We start from the raw sequence: 21984 nt of genomic DNA, 5'->3' as shown, positions 1-21984 counted from the left end.
AATCGTACTCCTCAGTATTTATGCAAGTAATTTGAAAACTTATGTTCGTACAAAAACCAGAACATGAATGTTTATAGCAGCTTTATTCACAATCACCAAAAACTGAAAGAAACCAAAATGACCTTCAATATGTGAATGAATAAACATACTGGTTTTATCAACACAAGGGATAGCATTCAGTAATAAAAAGAAATGAAGCAACAAAAAGACATGGATGAACCTTAAGTACATACTACTAAGTGAAAGAAAATCTGAAAAATCTACCTAATATATGATTTCAGTTATATGACATTCTGCAAAAGGCAGTAAAAAAACAATAAAAGAACTAGTGGGTGTTAGGAATTTAGAGGAAGTGCATAATTCCCCATTCCTTAGATGTGGGCTGTGCAAAGTGACGTCCTTCCAAAGAGTACAATATGAAAAAAGGGAAAAAAAGAGTAACTGTACAGTGGAGAAGTTGGACAAACACGAACAAGCTAGATGACCACCATCAACAGTGATATCAAGTTGACAGGAGGCACACTTGATATGATGTGATGAAACGGAACTTCACCTCTGTGGCCTTCCTTACAAAAACTTATAATCTCAATCTAATCATTTAAAAACTCAGATAAGCCTCAATTGAGGGGTATTCTGCAAAACATCTGCCCAGTACTTCTCAAAACTGTCAAGGTCATCAAAAACAACAATGCCACAGCCAGAGGAACCTAAGAAGACATGATGTCTTATCATAACATGGTGTCCTAGATGGGGTCTTAGAACTAAAAACAGACATTAGGTAAAAATTAAGGAAATCTGAAATAAACATGGACCTTAATAATGTGTGAATATTGGTTCAGCAGTGAAAAGTGTACCATTTAATGTAAAATGTTCCTTATGGGGAAAGAATGGGCATGAGCATATATGGGAACTCTGTACTATATCTGCAGTTTTTCTGTAAATCTAAAACTGTTCTAAAAAGCCGTTTATTTTTTTTAAATACTATTAAAATATCATAGCTGTCTTGCCCATTTCATATGTTCATGCCTCCAAGGCTAAGAAATATAGAATTAACTAAATGGATCTTTTGTTAAAGATGAGCTGAAAGGAAAATACCTCACAATGAGACAGGGGAAATGACTTTAAACTATGCAGTTTTCCCTTTTAAAACTGTTCAACTCAAATGTTCTCAGAAAGATTTTGTTTTACATTATTAAATCTGAAAGAGTTTTCATACCTCTTGTACTTATGCCAAAATTAAAGGAGCCAGGAAAAGTATCCATTTCAAAGGAAAAAGGAAGTGACTCTCCAGTTTGTTATGCAAAATCCTGTGCTCCTGAAAAACAGAGAAGTGAACAAAACAGAAGATAAAATGTTAGAGGAAAATTGATGACAAAAATTACCTTAAAGGCTTAGAAAAAGCTGGAAATTCATAGTGTGTATTTTCTGTTTTTCTTGCTTGCTGAAAAAGAAACAAAGTATTAAGGTGCAGATGTTTCTAAAGATACAGAATCACACACAGAAACGCTGCTTCAAACAGACTCTTTAACGAAAATCCATTTGTTTAGAAAGTTATTTCCTGTTCAGTATAAAAGAAAGAATAGTTTGTAGACAGAATTAACTAGAAACTTGTGAAATCATTTGTTGGTTTTATTTAAAAATAATAAAACTATTATTTATCAAACATTTAATATGGTAGGCATTGTCCCTAATATTTAACCTGGGTTATCTCATTTAACCACCAAAACCATCCCAGAATATATACATTTCATTTCCATTTTACAAGAAAAGAAACCAACTCCATGAGAATTTAATCAACATATCTAGTAAGAATAAGTCCTGGTATTTGAACCTAGCAATAATGCTTCAGACTGATGCCTACTTTGTAACACTGTCTCCTAGTCATGGGTATAAATAAGACTACTTAGCCTACAGAAACTTTGCTTCAATTGAAAGAGGATATAAATTTGTAAATATTTATGCATGCATATAAATCTATAAAGCAAATATTAACAGACCTAGGGAGAAAAGGACAGCAATACAAAAATAGTAGAGGACTTCAATACCGCACTTTTATCAATGGGTGGATTATCCAAACAGAAAATCAAAAAAGAAGCACTGGACTTAAAACGACACATTAGACCTATAGGCCAATATCCCTGATTAAGATAGATGTAAAAATCCTCAACAAAATATTTACAAATTGAATTTGGCAATACACTAAATGGATCATACACCACGATCAAGTAGGATTTATTTCTGGGATGCAAGGATGATTCAATATACACAAATTAATTAGTGTTTTACACCACATTAACAAAATGAAGAATAAAACTCATACGATCAACTTAATAGATGCAAAGAATCATTTGACAAAATTCAACATCTATGTATGATAAAAACTCTCAACAAATTGGGTATAGAAAGAACACACTTCAACACAATAAAGGCCATATATGACAAGCTCACAGCTCTTATCACACTCAAAGGTAAAAAGCTGAAAACTAAAAGCATTTTCTCTAAGATCAGGAACAAGACAAGGATGTCCACTCTTGCCACTTTCATTCAACATAGTACCAGAAGTCTTAGCCGGAGCAATTAAGCAAGAAAAGAAATAAAAGGCATCCAAATAAGAAAGGAAAAAATAAAACTAACAAAACTATCATATTTGCAGATGATATATGTAAAAAATCCTAAAGACTCCACCAAAAATTGTTAGAACTAATAAGTAAATTTGCAGGATACAAAATCAATACACAAAAATTTGTTGCATTTCTATACACTAATAATTAACTTCTGATAGAGAAATTAAGAAAATCTCATTTCCAATTACATCAAAAAGAATAAAATACCTAGGAATAAATTTAACAAAGGAGATGAAAGACCTGTACACTGAAAACTATAAAGACATTGATGAAAGAAACTGAAAAAGACAAAAAAGAAATAGGAAGGTATTTTATGCTTATGGATTGGAAGAATTAAATTGTTAAAATGTCCACACAGGTAAAATGATCTAGAGAGTTGATGCAATTCCAATAAAAATTCCAATGGCATTTTTCACAAAAATAGTACAAATCCTATAATTTTTATGGAACCACAAAAGACCCACAATAACCAAAGCAATCTTGAGAAAAACAAAAGAGCTGGAGGCATCAAACCTCCTGATTTAAACTATATTACAAAGTCATAGTCATAGTTTTCAAGAACACAATGGGGGCTTCCCTGGTGGCGCAGTGGTTGGGAGTCCGCCTGCTGATGCAGGGGATGCGGGTTCATGTCCCGGTCCGGGGGGATCCCGCATGCCGCGGAGAGGCTGGGCCCGTGAGCCATGGCCGCTGGGCCTGCACATCCGGAGCCTGTGCTCCGCAACGGGAGAGGCCACGGCAGTGAGAGGCCCGCATACCGCAAGAAAAAAAAAAAAAAAACCACAATGGGGAAAGAACAGTCTCTTTAATAAATGGTGTTAGAAAAACTGGACAGCCACATGCAAAAGAATGAAGCTGGACCACAATCTTTTACCATAAACAAAATCAACTCAAATTGGATTAAAGACTTGAATGTAAGACCTGAACCATCAAACTCCTAAAAGAAATCACAGGGGGTAAGCTCCTAGACATCAATCTCGGCAATAACTTTTTGGATTTGACACCGAAAGGAAAGACAATAAAAGCAAACATAAATTAGTGGGACTGCATCAAACCAAAAAGTTTCTGTACATCAAAGGAAACCAACAAAATGAAAAGGCACCCTACCAAATGGGAGAATATATTTGCAAATCATGTATCTGATAAGTGGTTAATATACAATATATATATAAAACTCATACAACTCAATTAAAAAAAAACCCAATTTAAAAATGAGCGTGGGAAGTGAATAGACATTTATTCCAAAGAAGACATACAAATGGCCAACACATACATGAAAAGGTCCTCAACATCGGTAATCATTAGGGAGACACAAATCAAAACCACAAAACCTCACACCTGTCAGAATGACTATTATCAAAAACACAAGCAATAACAAGTATTGGCAAAGATGTGGAGAAAAGGGGACCCTTGTATACTTTAGTAGGAATGTAAATTGGTATAGCCACTATGGAAAACAACCTGAAGTTTCCTCAAAAAATTAAAAATAGAACTACATAATCCAGTAATTCTATTGGGTATTTATTCAAAGAAAACAAAATCACTATACCAAAAAGATATCTTCACTCTCATATTCACTACAGCATTATTTACAATAGCCAAGGCATGGAATAGTCTAAGTGTCCATTGATGGCTGAATGGATCAAGAAAATGGATGTGCGTGTCTGTGTATCACATATTTTTATTTTATTTATTTTTTATTCAAAAAATAAGCTATCTGTACTGTATTTTTAGTTTCTATTTATTTCCACTCTGATCTTTGTTATCTCTCTCTTTCTACTAGTTCTAGGCTTAGTGTGTTCTTCTCCAGTTCTTTTAGGTGGAATGTGAAGCTGTTTGAGATTTTTTCTTGTTTCATGAGGTAGGCATCTATCATGATAAACTTCCCTTCTAGTACTGCTTTTGCTGCATCCCATAAGTTACAGTATGTGCATTTTCATTTTTGTCTCAAGGCATTTTTTAGTTTCTCTTTTGATTTCTTCTTTGATTCAATGTTGTTAACAGTATGATTTTAAATCTCAACCTATTTGTAAATTTTCCATTTTTCCCTTTGCCTTTGATTTCTAGTTTCATTTAATTGTAATCACAAAAGATACCTGGTATGATTTCTATATCTTTAAGTTTATTAAGATTTGTTTTGTAGCTATGTGATCTATTTTGAAGAGACATCCATGTAATCTTGAGAAACTGTATTCTGCTGCTGTTGGGTGGGATATTATGTATATGTCTTTTAGATTGATTTGGTCTATAGTGCTATAAAATCCTTTATTTCCTTGTTGATATTCAGTCTAGATGTTCTATCCTTTGTTGAAAGTGGGGTATTGAAGTCTACTTTTATGGAATTGTTGTCTATTTCTCCCTTCAGTTCTGTCAATGTTTGCTTTATATATTTATATCGCTCTGATGTTGGGTGCGTATATATATTTCTTATACTTTCCTGGTGGATTAATCCATTTATCATTATATAATGTTATTCTTTATCTCTTTTGACAGTTTTTGACCTAAAGTTTATTCCGTCTGATATGTCTAGTCATTTCTGCTCTTTTGGTTACCATTTATAGGGAATATCTTTTTCCAATCTTCACTTATAGCCTATGTGTTTCCTTACATCTAAAGTGAGGATTTTTTCTAGACAACATATAATTGAGTCTTATTTTTTTACATCCATTCAGCCACTCTATGTCTTTTAATTGGAGAGTTTAATCCATTTATGTTTAAAGTTATTATTGGTAAGGAATGATCTAATATTATCATTTTGTCCTTTGTTTTCTATCAATCTTTTTTGTTCTTTTATATGTCTTTTTTCCTCTCTTGTTGCCTTCCATTGTGTTTTGAATTTTTTTGTATTTTATATGCATTAATTCCTTTCTCTTTTTCTTTTGTGTAACTTCTATATTTTTTGTGGTTACCTTGGGGCTTACATAAAATATCATAGTTAACGTAGTCTATGTTAAGCTGATAACAACTTAAGTTCAATTGCATACAAAAACTCTACACTTAACTTCTCTTTAGCTCACACTTTATGTTGTTGTTGTCACAACTTATATTTCAATTTTTACTGTGTATTCTTTAACATGTTTTTCAGTTTTAGTTATTTTTAATACTTTTATCATTGACTTTGATACTAAAATTAAAAGTAATTTACCCATCACAATTAAAGTTATAATGTATTCTGGTTTTATCTATAGATGAGTTTACATTTATATGTTTATATAATATATATGTACATATATTTCATACTTTCTTACACTATCATGTTGCTGTTTAGCATCCTTTCAACTTTAAAAAATCTCATTAGCACTTACAGTGCCTTACAGTTTATTACAGTTTACAGTGATAAACTCCTTCAGCTTTTGTTTGTTTAGTGATGTCCTTATGTCTTCTTTATTTTTTGAAAGACTGTTTTGCCAGGTATAGCATTCTTAGTTGATAGTTTTTTCTTTCAGCATTTTAACTACATCATCCCACTTCCTCCAGACTTGCAAGATTTCTGCTGAAAAATCTACTCACAGTTTTATGGTGGTTCTTTTGTATGTGACATGTTGTTTTCTCTTGCCACTTTCAGAATTTCTTGTCTCTGACTTTTCACAGTTTTAATGAGTCTTCATCTGGGTTTCTTTGGATTCATCTCATTTGAGACATTTTGGGCTTTGTGCATGTGGATGCCCATTTCTTTTTTCAGATTTGGGAAATTTTCAGCCATTATTTTTTTTTTAAATAAGCTATCTGGTCCTTTCTCTCTCTTTTTTTCTCTCTCTTTCTATGACTTCCATCATGTGTATACTGGTCTTCTTGTCGGTGTCCTATAAGCTGCTTGCTTTCTTTATTCTTTTTTTCTACTTTAACTGAATAATTATCAATGACCCATCTTTGAGCTGAGTGGTCCTTTCTTCTGCTTGATCTACTCTAACATTCTGGATTTAACTGGTGTCACTGGTCCATATTCATATCTGGAGATGTGAGAAACAGAAGCCAATAGGCTGTGTCTCCTATGTCATTTGGTGAAGGGGTGGGCTATATCAGGCTTTATGAATGATACTGCTATGTTTAATATAGGGTTCCATTCCCTGCCCTAGTGTTGAGCTGAGGATGGGTCAAATTGTTGGGATTTTGTTGCTGCCTCTGAAGGCAGATCAGGTAGTTAGTTACCTAGATATTGAATCAGTGTTAGGCTGGCCTGCCAGGGATTTTATATTGCCAATGTAGGCGGATTGAACAGCCCACCAGTGCACTGATTGTGGAGTGTGTTTTGGGTTGGCCTACAAGTCTTTGAGGTTGCTGCTCTGAGTGAATCAATCCACATGTGTCTTGGCTCAAGAGCAGACGCTGGAGCACCTTACTGGTTCTCTGTTGAGCTTTTCCATTCTCTGTCATGTGAACAGAGAAAGAAAACTATTTTTGAGGCTTTTTGTTTGTTTGTTTTTGTCTACGCCTGCTGGTGATTCGGTGTTAAAGACCTCTCCAGCACCCAGTTTGGGATATCTGAGAGCAATTAAAAGAAAACCCAGGGAACTCACCTTGTTGCCATTCCTCAAGTCTAGAGGACTCTAGCCAGTCTGTCTTTTGCTTTTTAGCTTTCAGAGGTATTTTTTTGTCTTCCACTTAATTATATCCAGAGCATTTAGTTGTAAATAGAGAAAATAAGCAGGGAAAACTGAGTCTATAACACTTTGTTCCAAAAACAAAATTGGCCACAGGTGTTGAATAATATTGTACATTAAAATGTAATCAAGTGTAAATACCTTTTGAGTAACACTCCAAGGCACAATAAAAGTCAAGTTGACCATTCTTTACTATATAAAGAATTAAGCTAGGCACTTTGGGGATACTAACATTTGTGAAAGACATAGATAATGCTCTTGAGTACTTCTAATATGACAAGTCTAGTGAGGAGAGTAATGTAAGAAAGATAAAACTAAACATTTTGTTCTAGGGAGGTAATAAGTACTATAAAAGAGATTTTAAAATAACAGGAGAGTGTTATTGTTGTTGTTGTTGCTTTTAATATGTATGTTAGGTAATTGAGTAATTTAGGACTTGAGGTTGAAAAAAACAGGTATTATTACTTATACCAATTTAACGTGAGTAAATTAGGAAAATCCCAGCAATCCAAGACATATGGTCACCTTACCCTTAAGATTTTTTTTAACTATTTATTGTGGAAATATTTAACATATACATATATTTAGAGAATAGTATAATGAATCCTTAATTGCCCACCATCCAAGTTCAATAACTATAAATCTATGGCCAGTTTTCACTCTTCCATACTCCCCCAATGCCCCTCTGCCTTATCAATATCTAAAAGCAAATTCTGTGCAGTTTCTAGAGTCAACCCTTGATCAAAACACTAATCACTTTTGTTGTATGACTTTCTCTTTCTCCCTATTAGGCCCTTTTCTAATCACCCCCATCCATATGTTATATTCTGTTTTACTTGTAGGGCTTATGCTCTAATGGTTCAACTCTGCCAGAAGACAGATACTTAATGATAAGCTCTGTACACTAAGCAGCTCAGAATAAGGAGCCAGACCATCTGTGACTCCCAACCCTGCCTGCCTTCTTCTCTGGACCAATAATGGTAGCTTCATAATGACTGTGATTAAAGCCCTGTTGTACATGAGGATCATACTCTTGCTACACTGGCTTGGGGTGTTTCTGTCTTTTTCAGGACACATCCGGGCTGAACACCCCCAATATCACAGTCCTCCAGAAGTGGTGATTCCCTTGAAGGTAACACACACTGGCAGAAGCATGAAGCCTCCAGGCCGGCTCTCTTACAGCCTGCATTTTGGGGGCCAGAGACACGTTTTCCACATGAATATCAAGAAGCATTTGCTGTCCAGACACCTCCCAGTGTTCACCTACTCAGACCAGGGCGCTCTCCTGAAGGACCAGCCTTTTGTCCAGAATGACTGCTACTACCATGGTTATGTGGAGGGGGACCCAGAATCCCTTGTTGCCCTCAGTACCTGTTCTGGTGGCTTTCGAGGATTATTACAGATAAACGATGTTGTTTATGAAATTAAGCCCATGATTTTCTCTACAAAATTTGAACACCTGGTATATAAAATGGACAGTGAGGAGACCCAATTCCCAAACATGAAATCTGATTTTATGCAAGAGGAAACTGTACACCAATTTGAGTTTCAAGAGACTGATAATTCTATTCTGAAACAAAGTCATTATGATGGCTGGTGGATCCATTCATTCTTTGTTGAAATTGCACTGGTGGTGGACAACACTCTATATAATCATTATAAAAGGAATGTCTCAAAGTTGCAGGAGGATCTATTTCTTATTGTAAATATAGTGGATTCCATTTATCAGGTAATGGGTATGAAGGTGTTATTGTTTGGTATGGAGATCTGGACTAAAAGAAACCAGGTTGAAGTGGATGCTACAAGGAGGTCTCTGGGAGATTTTTGCAATTGGAAGGCTAATACCATTGATGCCCGCATGGCACATGATACTGTACATCTTTTTATAAATAAGACCTTGAGAGGATTAACTGGTTTAGGCTATGTTGCAGGAATGTGTAGGTCACACTTTAGTTGTGCAGTTGTTACTTTTGCAAACAAAACCTTGGCCATTCTTGGAATTGCAGTAGCTCATCATATAGGTCATAATTTGGGTATGTCTCATGATAATGTATTGTGTGTGTGTTCTGCAGGTTATTATAAATGTATAATGCGTCATGACAACCCACCAATAGCCCAATTTAGCAATTGTAGTTATTCTTATTTTTGGGGATATTCTGTACAGCAGGCAAAATGTTTGCAGTACACTGTATACACAAAGGACATGTTTTCAAGGAAGCGCTGTGGAAATGGTGTTGTTGAAGAAGGAGAAGAGTGTGACTGTGGATCTTTTCAGGATTGTTTAAAAGACGCCTGTTGTCTGACAAACTGCAGTCTGAGTTTTGGGTCTACTTGTGCTTTTGGGCTTTGTTGCAAGGACTGCAAGTTCTTACCATCAGGAGAAATATGTAGAAAGGAGGTCAATGAATGTGATCTTCCAGAGTGGTGCAATGGATCATCCCATATGTGCCCAGACGATGTATACGTAGAGGATGGAATTCCCTGTAATGACAACGCCTACTGCTATGAAAAGAGATGTAATGACCGCAACGCACAGTGTAGGCAGATTTTCGGCCAAAAGGCAAAAAATGCAAACGACAGTTGCTACAAACAAGTAAACACTCAAGGTGACCGTTTTGGTAACTGTGGAGTCGAAGGCCCTACATATCTAAAATGCAGTATGTTGGACAGCTTATGTGGGAGAATTCAGTGCGATAACGTGGCAGAAATTCCCCTTCTGACAGAGCATTCTACTGTGCATGGGACTCGCTTCAACAATGCCACCTGCTGGGGTACAGACTACCACATAGGGATGACCATACCTGATATTGGTGATGTGAAAGACGGCACAGAGTGTGGCCCAGAACATGTCTGCATCGGAAGGAAGTGTGTCCATCTCTCTCGCTTGGATAGTAATTGTTCACCTAAGTTCTGTAACATGAGGGGGATCTGCAACAATAAACATCACTGCCATTGCAACTATAAGTGGGACCCTCCCAACTGCCTAAAACAAGGCAATGGAGGTAGTGTTGACAGTGGCCCACCCCCTAAGAGAGAGAGGATAAAGAAGATTTACCTGGCCCTAACATGTCTTATTTTGTTGTTAATTCTATTATGCTGTCTTCTATTGCTCTGTATGAGGAAAAAACGTAAGGAAAAAAAGGAAGAAAAACCCAAGCAAAAGACTCAGACTCGACATAGGAAATAAAAACAATTAGTACCCAAAAATGTATCTGAATAGATATGCATTAAAAAAGGTAACTCCTATAATGTTTCTACTTATTCTTCTTTATTTTAAACAATTAGAAATTTTATTTTTCCTGAAATGTATTTCTTTATATTTTCTAGAAAAAGGCATGGTACCTGGGTGGTGTACCAGTTTTTAAGTTACTGCTTTTCAGTGTCAAAGCCCCTTCCCATTTTGTGCTCTGCATTATAGGAACCACACTGCTGCTGTATCAGCCCTCTTTCTACAGAGATCTGCAGTAGGGTGAATGCAAGGGGATTTGGGAATCTGGGAGATCTGCTTCCTGTATGTCAATCTTAATAACAAATTTTACACTGGCAGTTATACTTAGTTTCAATATCCTTTTAAAAAAAAATTCAATCCAGACCAACCTCATTGTCAGTCTAAAAGATACCAGCATAGCTGTCTGGGTCTGAGCCCCAGGTCTTTGATCTCTCTACCAATGTCTCAGATCCTCTGCACCAGCTTAGCAGTACCTGCTGTGAGAGTTTTGAGTCTCATTTTTGAGATTCATGGGGCCAGCCTTACAGTTCTCCAGATTCAAGTAACCCTACTTCTTCCCTTTGCTCTTCAGCTCCATGAATGAAATCACCTTCTTGCAATTAGTATTTTATGGTTATTAACCAGTTACTAGCACAATGCCTCCCTTAACTTGCTGTGTTCTTTAGTAGCTGGTTACCCAATGCCTTATATTTAATTCCATCCCCCTAAAATCACTGATTTTTTTTTTCTGACTGAATTCTGTTACAGTACTCATCTTGGTATAATGAAGTACTTATTCATTAAGTACCATTCATTGGGAGTGACGAAATATCAATTTTTTTCCTTTGTTTGATTGAGTTTTTCTTTACCACTGCCCTTAACCATCTTGGGAAAATTACTTACATTTACTGCAAGTTTCCAACAAAATTTTAAAAAGTACAGAATGATAATAATAGTTGTCTCTAAATTTCTGGGTTTCTTTGGTTATAAAATAGGGTAAAAAAGATACTTTCAATTTTAGTTAGGTCTATGCAGACAAGCAATTTTTCTGAAAATGACAGCTATACAATGCCAAGAACATTTCTTAAAATTTTATTTTAAAAGTATCATAGAACTGTGGAGAAAACGAAGATTAGAAGACTTAAAAATTACAAGGAAGGGAAAACAATTTAAATTATCAGTACTTTTTCCCCTGGAACAAAAATCTTTGTCCCCTGTAACATGATGGTTTTGAATATAAATTAATGATCAAGCTTGGCCTACCCAGTTAGAATTCCTCTGTTGAAGAAAGAGAAACCTGAAAAACTCTTAGTGTGCAGAATAGACTAGATTGATAAATTAGGCACTTAAGGGCATCAAATTCAAAATGAGTTTTTCCCACACCACTTTTGCTAAGTTTAGATCCATTTGCTGGGAAATAGGTTAAAGTCTTTAAAGACAAAGATATCTGCAATCTATTGTAGTTAGGAAGCAAAGACCTAGTGGAAAGGAGTTTGCCTCAAGGACATATAATGCCTTCTCTTTAAAACATCTGGCTGATTTTCAAGGAGCTTGGAATATAAGCTAGAGAACTTGGTTTTGAAGATTTGAGTATCAGAACATAGTCACCCATTGCTTTCAGCGCTGAGAAATAGAGGCTTATGGGCTCCCAGTATAAAGTCCAGTAAAGTATATGTGTCTCACTAAAACTACACTATCTCTGACCAAACTCAATTCCTTATTGAATTAAAGTCATCAGTCACTCAGCCTAACTTCCAAACAGAGGAAAGATAGAAACTTCTCAAGTTGAAGGTAACTCCTATGGTTCCTTATATAGAACATCTAGCATACAATAAAGCATTATCACATATATCAAAAGGAAGAAATTATGGCCAATAATAAAGGGAAAACAACAACAAAGATAGTGAAAGAAAAGATAGAAGCCAGCTAAAAGATCCAAAGAGTGGAAAAGATGATAATGAACAAAAATTCCCTATGGCTAGTATTTTAGAGAAACTGGAAGAAAAATGAATAGACCATGTGAAAGAAGGTAGATTCATTTCACCAGAAAATTGGCATCTATGCGAACTTATTAAATTCAGAAAATCAGTAAACAGTTTGAATTATTGACTGCATTGTATAATTAGCTAAATTAGTTAACTATAAGAAAAGTTAATTTTAAAAAAGTCAACGACTGACATAGAAAAAAGCATTAAAATAGAGAAGTGATATGTGAAACACATCAATAAATCTGAAATCATTCAAATAGAGTATCATTTGAGGAAGAAGAGAATTCAATAGAAGTAATAAAAAACATAATGGCTGAAAATTTCCCCTAAGTATGGAAACATATTATGCCACTGCTTTAAGAAAATCAATGAATTTCAAGCAGAATAAGCACATGGAAATACACACCTAACCATATCATAGTAAAACTGTTGAAAACCAGAGACACAGAAATCTTAAGAGCAGCCAGAGATAAAATATCCATATCTTAAAAGAAATGACAATAAAAATAGATGGTTGACTTCAGTAATTGAATGCAGAAGACACTGAAATAACACATTTACTCAATAAATTGTAGTTGCCAAACTAGAATTCTTTATTTTGTGAAGATAACATTCAATAATGGAGAACAAAACTTTCCTTTGGCAAACAAATCATTGCCAGCAGGCCAGCACTCAAAGAAATATCATTTCTTTTTCAGTCAGGAGAAACATGATACCAGAAAGAAACATGAATGTGCAGGTGGGTGTGAAGTACACAAGAAGCAGTAAATATGTGGGTAAACTAATTAAAATTAACTGTACAAGGATACTAGTAGTATCTTATGGACCGTAAATATATGCAGAACAAAATGCAAATATATATTTGTCACAAAAGCTGGGAGGTATGTAAATAGAGATAAAAGGTCTAAACTTCTAGCAATATTGGGAAGAGGTAAATTAATGATGTGGATTATACTATATGATGTTGCAGATGCATGTTGCAAATCTAGGGTAATCATTAAAATAATAAGACTACATACATATAAGAAATGTACTGAAGGAACAAAAGGCATAATAAATGATATTTGTTTCTACAAGTATAGGCAATTGAGGAGAAACAAGCATAACGCAGATGTGAAAATAAAAAAAACCTGGTAGATATAAGATCTATGTAAAATGGATTACATTAAGTAGAAGGCTGACATATTTCAAGTGAATAAAGTATAAAGTCTAGCATTATGCCATTGTTTATTAGAAACAATTTAAAAATAAAGACGTGGAGAGTGTAAAAACTTAAAAGAATTTTCATGCATGTATTAACCAAATTAAGTTAGTGTAATCTTTTTAATATCTGATGACAAAGACTTTAAGGCACAAAGCATTACTATAAATAAGGAATATTTTGTAATGATAAAAGGCAAATCAGTAGAAGATATGACAATCTTAAATGTGTATGCATCCACTAATAGAACTTCAAATACAGAGAAGAAAATATAGAAATAGACAAATCTACAATTACCAGTAGGGATACTTTTAGCCCACTTCTCTCAGTAGTAACAGAAAGAGTAGAAAATAAATCCTGCAGGATCAGGAGACTTTCAATACATAATTAACAAACTTGATATAATAGGTATACAAAGAGAAGGGATAAACCCAAAAGTGGATAAATTCACTTGGTTCATCTGCGTATGGACTACTACCAAAGTCTACCTTATGATGAGCCAAAGAGAAAGCCCCAACAAATTTCACACGGTTTTAATTAAAAAGAGTATATTTTCTCTAGACCTTATATAATTAAGCTGGAAGTCAATAGCATTAAATATAACTAGAAAAACTCCAATTGCCTGGTACAGTTCTGACTCTGATCCCACATCTGACACCAACTAAGATTCTGCACCCAATTTCAATGTGTGTTTGGGGGGTTCCTTACACCTCCAAGAAATTCTCCTACACCAGCTGGGTGTTCTACAATTCAACTCAATTCTAATACTACCTGCAGACAGTGTCAGATCCCAGAGGTTAAGGGCTCAGCCCAACATGACTGCTCTCCCCTCTTTCAGATACCAATCACAAGTCCAGGTTGTCACCTGTGCTTCTGACCAACAAGCTATAGGTTAGAGGTTCCAATGACCCCCTACTTAGGTTCAGTTAATTTGTCAGAACAGCCCACAGAACTCGGATAAACATTTTACTTACTAAATTACCAGCTTATTATAAAAGGATATGACTCAGGAACAGCCAGATGGAAGAAATGCACAGGGCAAGATACGTGGGAAAGGTGCAGAGCTTCCATGCCCTCTTCATGTGTATCTCTCTCCCTGCATCTCTACGTGTTCACCAACCCAGAAGCTCTTCAAACTTCACCCTTCTGGTGTTTTATGAAGGCTTCATTACTTAGACATGATTCATTAAATTATTAGCCATTGGTGACTGAACTCAATTTCCAGTCCCTCTTCCCTCCACGGAGGTAGGGGGCAAGGGAGGATGAAAATTCCTACCCTCTAATCACATGGTTTGCTCCACTGGCAACCAGCATCCTTCCCTAGGTGGTTTCGAAAAGTCACCTCATTAATGGAACAAAGGACAACTTTATTGCTCTCATCACTTTAAAAATTCCAAGGCTTTTAGTAGCTCTGTGACAGGAACAAGGTTAAAGCTCAAATATATATGTCTTATTATAAATCACAATATCACAACTGGAAATAAAATATATATTTCTAAATAATATATATGTCAAGGAGAAATCAAAACAGAAATTAAGAAATAATTTGAATTGAAACACAAATAACTACAATATATGTATATTACATAGTAGTCAACTAAAGCAGTGTTTTAAGGAAAATGTATAGTCTCATATACCTATGTTAAAAAAAAGAAGACTGAAGATGCACTGATTTAACTTTATATGTCATGAACTTAAGAAAAGGAATAGCTCAAAACTCTACGAGACTTGGGGTAACTTAATTCTCAAACCTGACAAGGGCATTACACCCCCCAAATTTTCCTATCTATTTCTTTTATGAAAGTAGATATTGTAAAAAATAAACAATAACCTCAATTAAATAGAGTTGTGAGACCAGAAGGAAGAGTTCTCACACCCTGAATGATAACAGAACTCAACAGGAAGAAGAAAGGTCCTTCTTCTTTCTTGGCAGCAACTTAGCTAATGAAACACCATGGACTCTTTGTTTAGTATGGCCCACCCAACTTCCTTTTCCTATCTACAAAAGAGTTCTCCTTCCCTGTGTGTGGGAGCTTGCACATGGCTTGCCATGGTTGCAGACTCTGAGCTGCAATTCTTTGCTGATCCCAAATAAACCCAATTTAGCTAGAGAAAAAACTGGCAGTATATTTGTTTCAGGTCAACAATATTCTTAAAATGTTTGTAAAGAAAATAAATTTCGGCATGTTTTGTAGACAATAATGCATCCTCATGATCAAATGGTTTATATTTTAGGTATTTCTAAATTATCAGAAGAGCAATCTCTATAATTCACATTAACAGAGTACCTGAGAAAATCATATCTCAATAAACACAAAAATTATTTCACCAAAGTCTACATTTATTAATAAAATTGCTTGGTCTACATGGAAGAGAGGGGGATTTTCTTAATATAATCAAGTATATCTAGAAAAAAAAAATGACCTAAAATGCCCCACAGGAAATATCATACATGATGGTGAGCTGTATGAGACTTTCTAAGGATATTGATGAAGAGACAAAAATGGCACCCTGTCACTACTTCTTATGAACATGTTACTAGATGTGCTAGACTGAATAAAATTAGAAATAAAATGGTATAAGAATAAAGATGGAAGAAATAAAACTGCTATTATTCACAAGTGGCATTATACTATACCTAGAAAATATAAATTAACAGAATAACTAAGTTAATAGAGCAAGGTTGCTGATTACATGGTCAGTATTCCATGCTCATTATCTAACTACCAGTAACAAGCAGGTAAAAATGAAATTGAAAATTCATTTCATTTACATTAGTATCAAACATAACATTTCACAATATATAAATATATCAAATCATTGTTATACACCTGAAACTAATGTATTATTTATCAGTTATATCTCAATTTAAATAAAAAAGAAACCAGCTGAAACTTTGCCAACAGTATAAGCTGGTGGGAAAGACTTGGGTCTGCAAGGATTCCAATCATAAAAATAAATGACTTAGGCCTACATCCCACTCCTAAGATTGCTAAGAAAGCAGTAGTAGAGGAAATACTTCGGTAAGTAGAAAGAATGTAATTAAATCTTGATCTTTCTCATGGTGCTTGGATTCCTGGGCCCTGCTGAAGTTGAATCCAAGGGCAAACCAAAATGTTCTAAACTATAGCCCATCACGTTCTAATTTAAACACTGACCCCCCCCCCCCATTCAAACATTGACAAGATCACAGAGTTTAGTCCTTTGCAAGAGGTCAGGAGTTGTGTTAAGTACCAGTGAACTCAAATACGGCAATGGAAAGTTAAGCGAGGAACTGAGCATTCACAATCCTTCACAACTTGAGTTGAGATGGTGTTGGGCTACAGCTTTAATTAGAGTTTTATTTAGTTTAAATTAGAACATATTTGAAAACATAATAACTGAAAACTCTCCTAACCTGGGAAAGAAAATAGATAGGCAGGATCAGGAAGCACTGAGTCCCAAATAAGATCAACCAAGAGAAGACCACACCAAGACACATTGCAATTAAAATGGCAAACATTAAAGGAAAGAACATTAAAAGCAGAAAGGAATAGCAACAAGTTATATACAAGGGAACTCCCATCAGGCTATCAGCTGACTCTGTAGGCCACAAAGGAGTGGCATAATATATTTAATGTAATAAAAGAAAAAACCCTAAAACAAAGACTATGCAGCAAGGCTATAATTCAGATTTGAAGGGGAGATCAAAAGTTTTACAGTCAAGCAAAAGCTAAGAGAGTTCAGTACCACAAAACTGGCTTTATGAAAAATGTTAAAGGGACTTCTCTAAGCAGAAAAAAAAGACAATTTGAAATATGAATATTATGAAAAGAAAAATCTCATTGGTGAAAGCAAACACACAGTAAAATAACAGATCAACCACTTATAAAGCTAGTAAAAAGGTTTAACAAAAAAAGTAGTAAAATCATCTATAACATCAACATAAAACATGAAAGGCTGAGTAAAAACATAGTGCTTTTAGAATGTGATACAACTTAAGCAACCCACAACTTAAAATAGCCTGTTATATAAATAGGTTATTATATATGAATCTCAAGGTAACCACAAACCAAAAATCTGTAACAGATACACAAAAAATAAACAGAAAGGAATACAGACATAACACGAAAGAAAGTCATAAGCTCATGGTAGAAGAGAAGAAAAGAAAAGAGGAACAGAGAGAACTACAGAAACAACCCGAAAATAATTAACAAAATGGCAATAAGTACATAACTATTAATAATTACTTTAAATATAAAGGGACAAAATGGTCCAATCAAAAGACAAATTGGCTAAATGGATTAAAAAACAAGACCCATATATATGCTGCCTACAAGAGACTCAATTCAGACCTAAGGACACACACAGACTGAAAGTGAAAGCATGGAACAAGGTATTCCATGAAAATGTAAGTAAAAAAAAAGGCCAGGGTAGCAACACTTATATATACAAAATAGACTTTAAAACAAAGTCTGTACCAAGAGACAAAAAAGGACATTAAAAAATAAAGAGATCAATCCAAGAAGATATGATTGTACATATATATGCACCCAACATAGGAGCACGTAAATACATACAGAAAATATTAACAGACATAAAGGGAAAAGTTGTCAGTAACATAGTCATAGGGATTTTAACATCCCACTTATATCAATGGAAGATCTTACAGACAGAAAATAAGAAAACACTTGTCTTAAATGACACATTAGATCAGATAGAGTTGATATATATAGAACATTCCATTGAAAAGCAGCAGAATACACGTTCTTTTCAAGTGCACATGGGACATTCTCCAGGACAGATCACATTTTAGGCCACAAAAAAGTTTCATTAAATTTAAGAAGACTGGGCTTCCCTGGTGGCACAGCAGTTGAGAGTCCACCTGCCAATGCAGAGGACACGGGTTCGTGCCCTGGTCCGGGAAGATCCCACATGCCACAGAGCAGCTGGGCCCGTGAGCCATGGCCACTGAGCCTGCGCGTCCGGAGCCTGTGCTCCACAATGGGAGAGGCCACAACAGTGAGAGGCCTGCATACTGCAAAAAAAAAAAAAAAAATTAAGAAGACTGAAATCATATCAAGCCTCTTTTCTGACCACAATGCTATGAGACTAAAAATCAGCTATAAGAAAAAAAAAACTGCAAAAAACACAAACGTGTGGAGGATAAACAATATGCTACTAAGCAACTAGTGAGTCACTGAAGAAATCAAAGAGGAAATAAAAAAATACCTGGGACAAATGAAAACAAAACCATAATGTTCCAAAATCTATGGAATGCAGCAAAAACAGTTCAAAGATGGAAATTTATAGTGATACAAGCCTGCCCCAGGAAACAAGAAAAATCTCAAATTAAAAACCTAACCTTACACATAAAGAAACTAGAAAAAGAAGAAAAAACAAAATCCAAAGTTAGTAGAAGGCAAGAAATAAAAAAGACCAGAGCAGAAATAAATTAAATAGAGACTAAGAAACAATAGAAAAGATCAATGAAACTACAAGCCAGTTCTTTGAAAAAATAAACAAAATTTATAAACTTTTAGCCAGACTCATCAAGAAAAAAAAGAGAGAAAACCCAAATCAATAAGATCAGAAATGAAAAAGGAGAAGTTAACAACCAAAACAACAGAAATACAAAGAATCAGAAAAGATTACTACAAACAATTATATGCCAATAAAATGGACAACCTAGAAGAAATGGACAAATTCTTAGATATGTACAATCTCCTAACTGAAGCAGGAATAGAAAATATGAACCGACCATTTACCAGTAATGAAATTGAATCAGTAATAAAAAAAAAAACACCCAACAAACAAAAGCCCAGGACCAGATGGCTTCACAGAATTCTATAAAACATTTTAAAACAATTAACACTTATTCTTCTCAAACTATTCCAAAAAATACCAAAGGAAGGAACACTTCCAAACTCATTCTACAAGACCATCATCATCCTGTTACCAAAACCAGACAAAGATATCACAAATAAAGAAAATTACAGGCCAATATCACTGAAGAACATAGATGCAAAATTCCTCAACAAAATATTAGTAAACAAAATTTAACAACACATTAAAAGGATCATACACCATGATCAAGTGGGATCTAACCCAAGGATGCAAGAATGGTTTGATATTTGCAAATAAATCAATGTGATACACCAACATTAACAAATTGAAGAATAAAAATCACATGATCATCACAATAAATGCAGAAAAATCTTTTGACAAATTCAACATCCATTTATGATAAAAAAAAAACCTCTCCCCAAGTGGGTATAGAGTGAACATACCTCAACATAATAAAACCCATATATGACAAGCCCACATAAATTATAATCAACAGTGAAAAGCTGAAATTATTTCCTCTAAGATCACGAACAAGACAAGGATACTCTCACCATTTTCATTCAACATAGTATTGGAAGTCCTAGCCACAGCAATCACTAACAACAAACTATCAGAAGGAGAAATTAAGAAAACAATTCCATTTGCAATCATATAAAAAACAAAATACCTAAGAATAAATCTAAGTAGGTAAAAGTAACTGTACTTTGAAAACTATAAGAGAGTGAGAAAAGAAATTAAAGATGGCAGAAACGGTTGGAAAGCTATACTGTTCTCATGGATTGGAAGAATTAATATTGTTAAAATGATGATATTCCCCAAGACAATCTACAGATTCAATGTAATCCCTATCAAAATGCCAACAGAATTTTTCACATAACTACAACATCTAATTCTAAAATTTGTATGAAAACACAAAAGATCCCAAATAGCAAAAACCATCTTAAAAATAAGAACAAAACTGGAGATATCACACCCCATGATTTTAAACTATACTACAAAATTACAGTAATCAAAACAGTACAGTACTGGCACAAAAACAGATACATAGATCAATGAAAAAGAATAGACAGCCCAGAAATGAATCCACGCTTATATAGGCAATTAATCTATGACAAAGGAGGCAAGAATATGCAATGGGGGAAAGACAGCCTCTTCAATAAATGGTGTTGGGAAGACCAGGAAGCTACATGCAAAAGAATCAAACTGGTAAAAGAATCACACCATATATAAAAATAAACTCAAAATGGATTAAAGACTTAAATGTAAGAACTGAAATCATAAAACTTCTGGAAGGAAACATAGGCAGTACACTCTCTGACATTGGTTTTAGAAATATTTTTTGGATCTGTCTCCTCAGGCAAGGGCAACTATTTCACTTAGTGTAATATCTTCAAGGTTTCACCATGTTGTAGCATGTGTCAGAATTTTATTCCTTTTAAAGTCTGAATAATTTTCTGTTTTATGTATACTCCACATTTTGTTTATCCATTCATCTTTTGATAGACATTTTTATTTTTCTACATTAGGGTCTTTTTTTTTAATCTAACAAATATTTAAAAGGATATGTGAGGTAGTCAGCCAAAATGACCCCAGAGATTAAGTGAAAGATCAGACGGGTGAAAGTCCTGTCATAGGTCTTGATGACATCATATAGAAATAGAGTGTGGTCACAGGGACCAAGTTCAAGCCACCAGAAATACCTTCCCTGGTTCCTGATTTCACAGAAGAGAGACAAGATATTTGTGTGAATATTGACCAACAAAGACTGATCCAGTCCTTTAGGAGATTTTGCCTGTGTGGATACTTTGACTCTCAACATAAGGAGTCAAATTTCTTGGGGATTGCTCTAGTCCTCATGCAGGGTTATTATTACACAAAAATGGTGTTTGCTGAGCCAAGAAATGGGAAGAACTGGTTATATTTACTCTTGTTTCTAAGAATAATTGTGGTTCCTGGGACATATCTGTCAGACCTGCTAAGAGCTAACATTAGGCAGCATCAACTCTTGGCCAAAAAGAGAGTCCAATCCACCATGTATGGCCCAGCTGAATCCAGGTCCCCTCAGAAGCAAAGTAAATTTTAGAAATCAATAATATTAATGTCATTTTTGAGTACTTACTATGCACCAGGCACTCTATAACAGCTATATATAATTATCACAAGAGCCTTGTGAAGTAGGGATACTGTCTGGCATATTGTAAGTACTCAATAAATACTACCTAGTCAGTAAAGAGAAAGAGGGAGAGGGAGAAGGAGGGGGAGGGAGAGAGAAACAGAGTGTGGTCAGCAGACAAGGGTGTCTCGTTAGGAATATTCAGGAACTTCAACATGAGATCAAGAAACAGCTATTATGTCCTGGCACTGGTGGGCACCATTTTTGACATACATCATCTACTCTGCTAGCACTGCTCACCCCACCCTGGTGTTCCCCTGCAGACTTGCCCATCCTGACCAGCACCTCTCCAAAGCAGCTGCCCCCCCCCCCGACACATCCAGTGGGCGGCCAAAGTGGCTCCTGCCCCACCACATCCGGTGG

The 21984-nt window shown here is 35.1% G+C and overlaps 1 protein-coding gene across 1 annotated transcript; it reads left to right on the top strand.

Annotated features, from left to right (window-relative positions):
- Window positions 1-8243: 8243 nt before the first annotated feature.
- Window positions 8244-10412, top strand: ADAM29 (ADAM metallopeptidase domain 29). The gene has a single exon (XM_030879242.2). It carries the CDS (start codon window positions 8244-8246, stop codon window positions 10410-10412), a length of 2169 nt encoding a protein of 722 aa, XP_030735102.1.
- The last annotated feature ends 11572 nt before the right edge of the window (window positions 10413-21984 follow it).

The sequence above is a fragment of the Globicephala melas genome, chromosome 6 (genome assembly GCF_963455315.2).
Source record: "Globicephala melas chromosome 6, mGloMel1.2, whole genome shotgun sequence".
Classification (NCBI taxonomy): Eukaryota; Metazoa; Chordata; class Mammalia; order Artiodactyla; family Delphinidae; genus Globicephala; species Globicephala melas.
The sequence above is the reverse complement of the archived record's forward strand: the minus strand, read 5'-3'. Positions and strand labels throughout refer to the sequence as shown.

Excerpts from the sequence above, each read along its gene's own strand:
- ADAM29 (XM_030879242.2), top strand. The coding sequence starts at position 8,244 with ATGAGGATCATACTCTTGCTACACTGGCTTGGGGTGTTTCTGTCTTTT.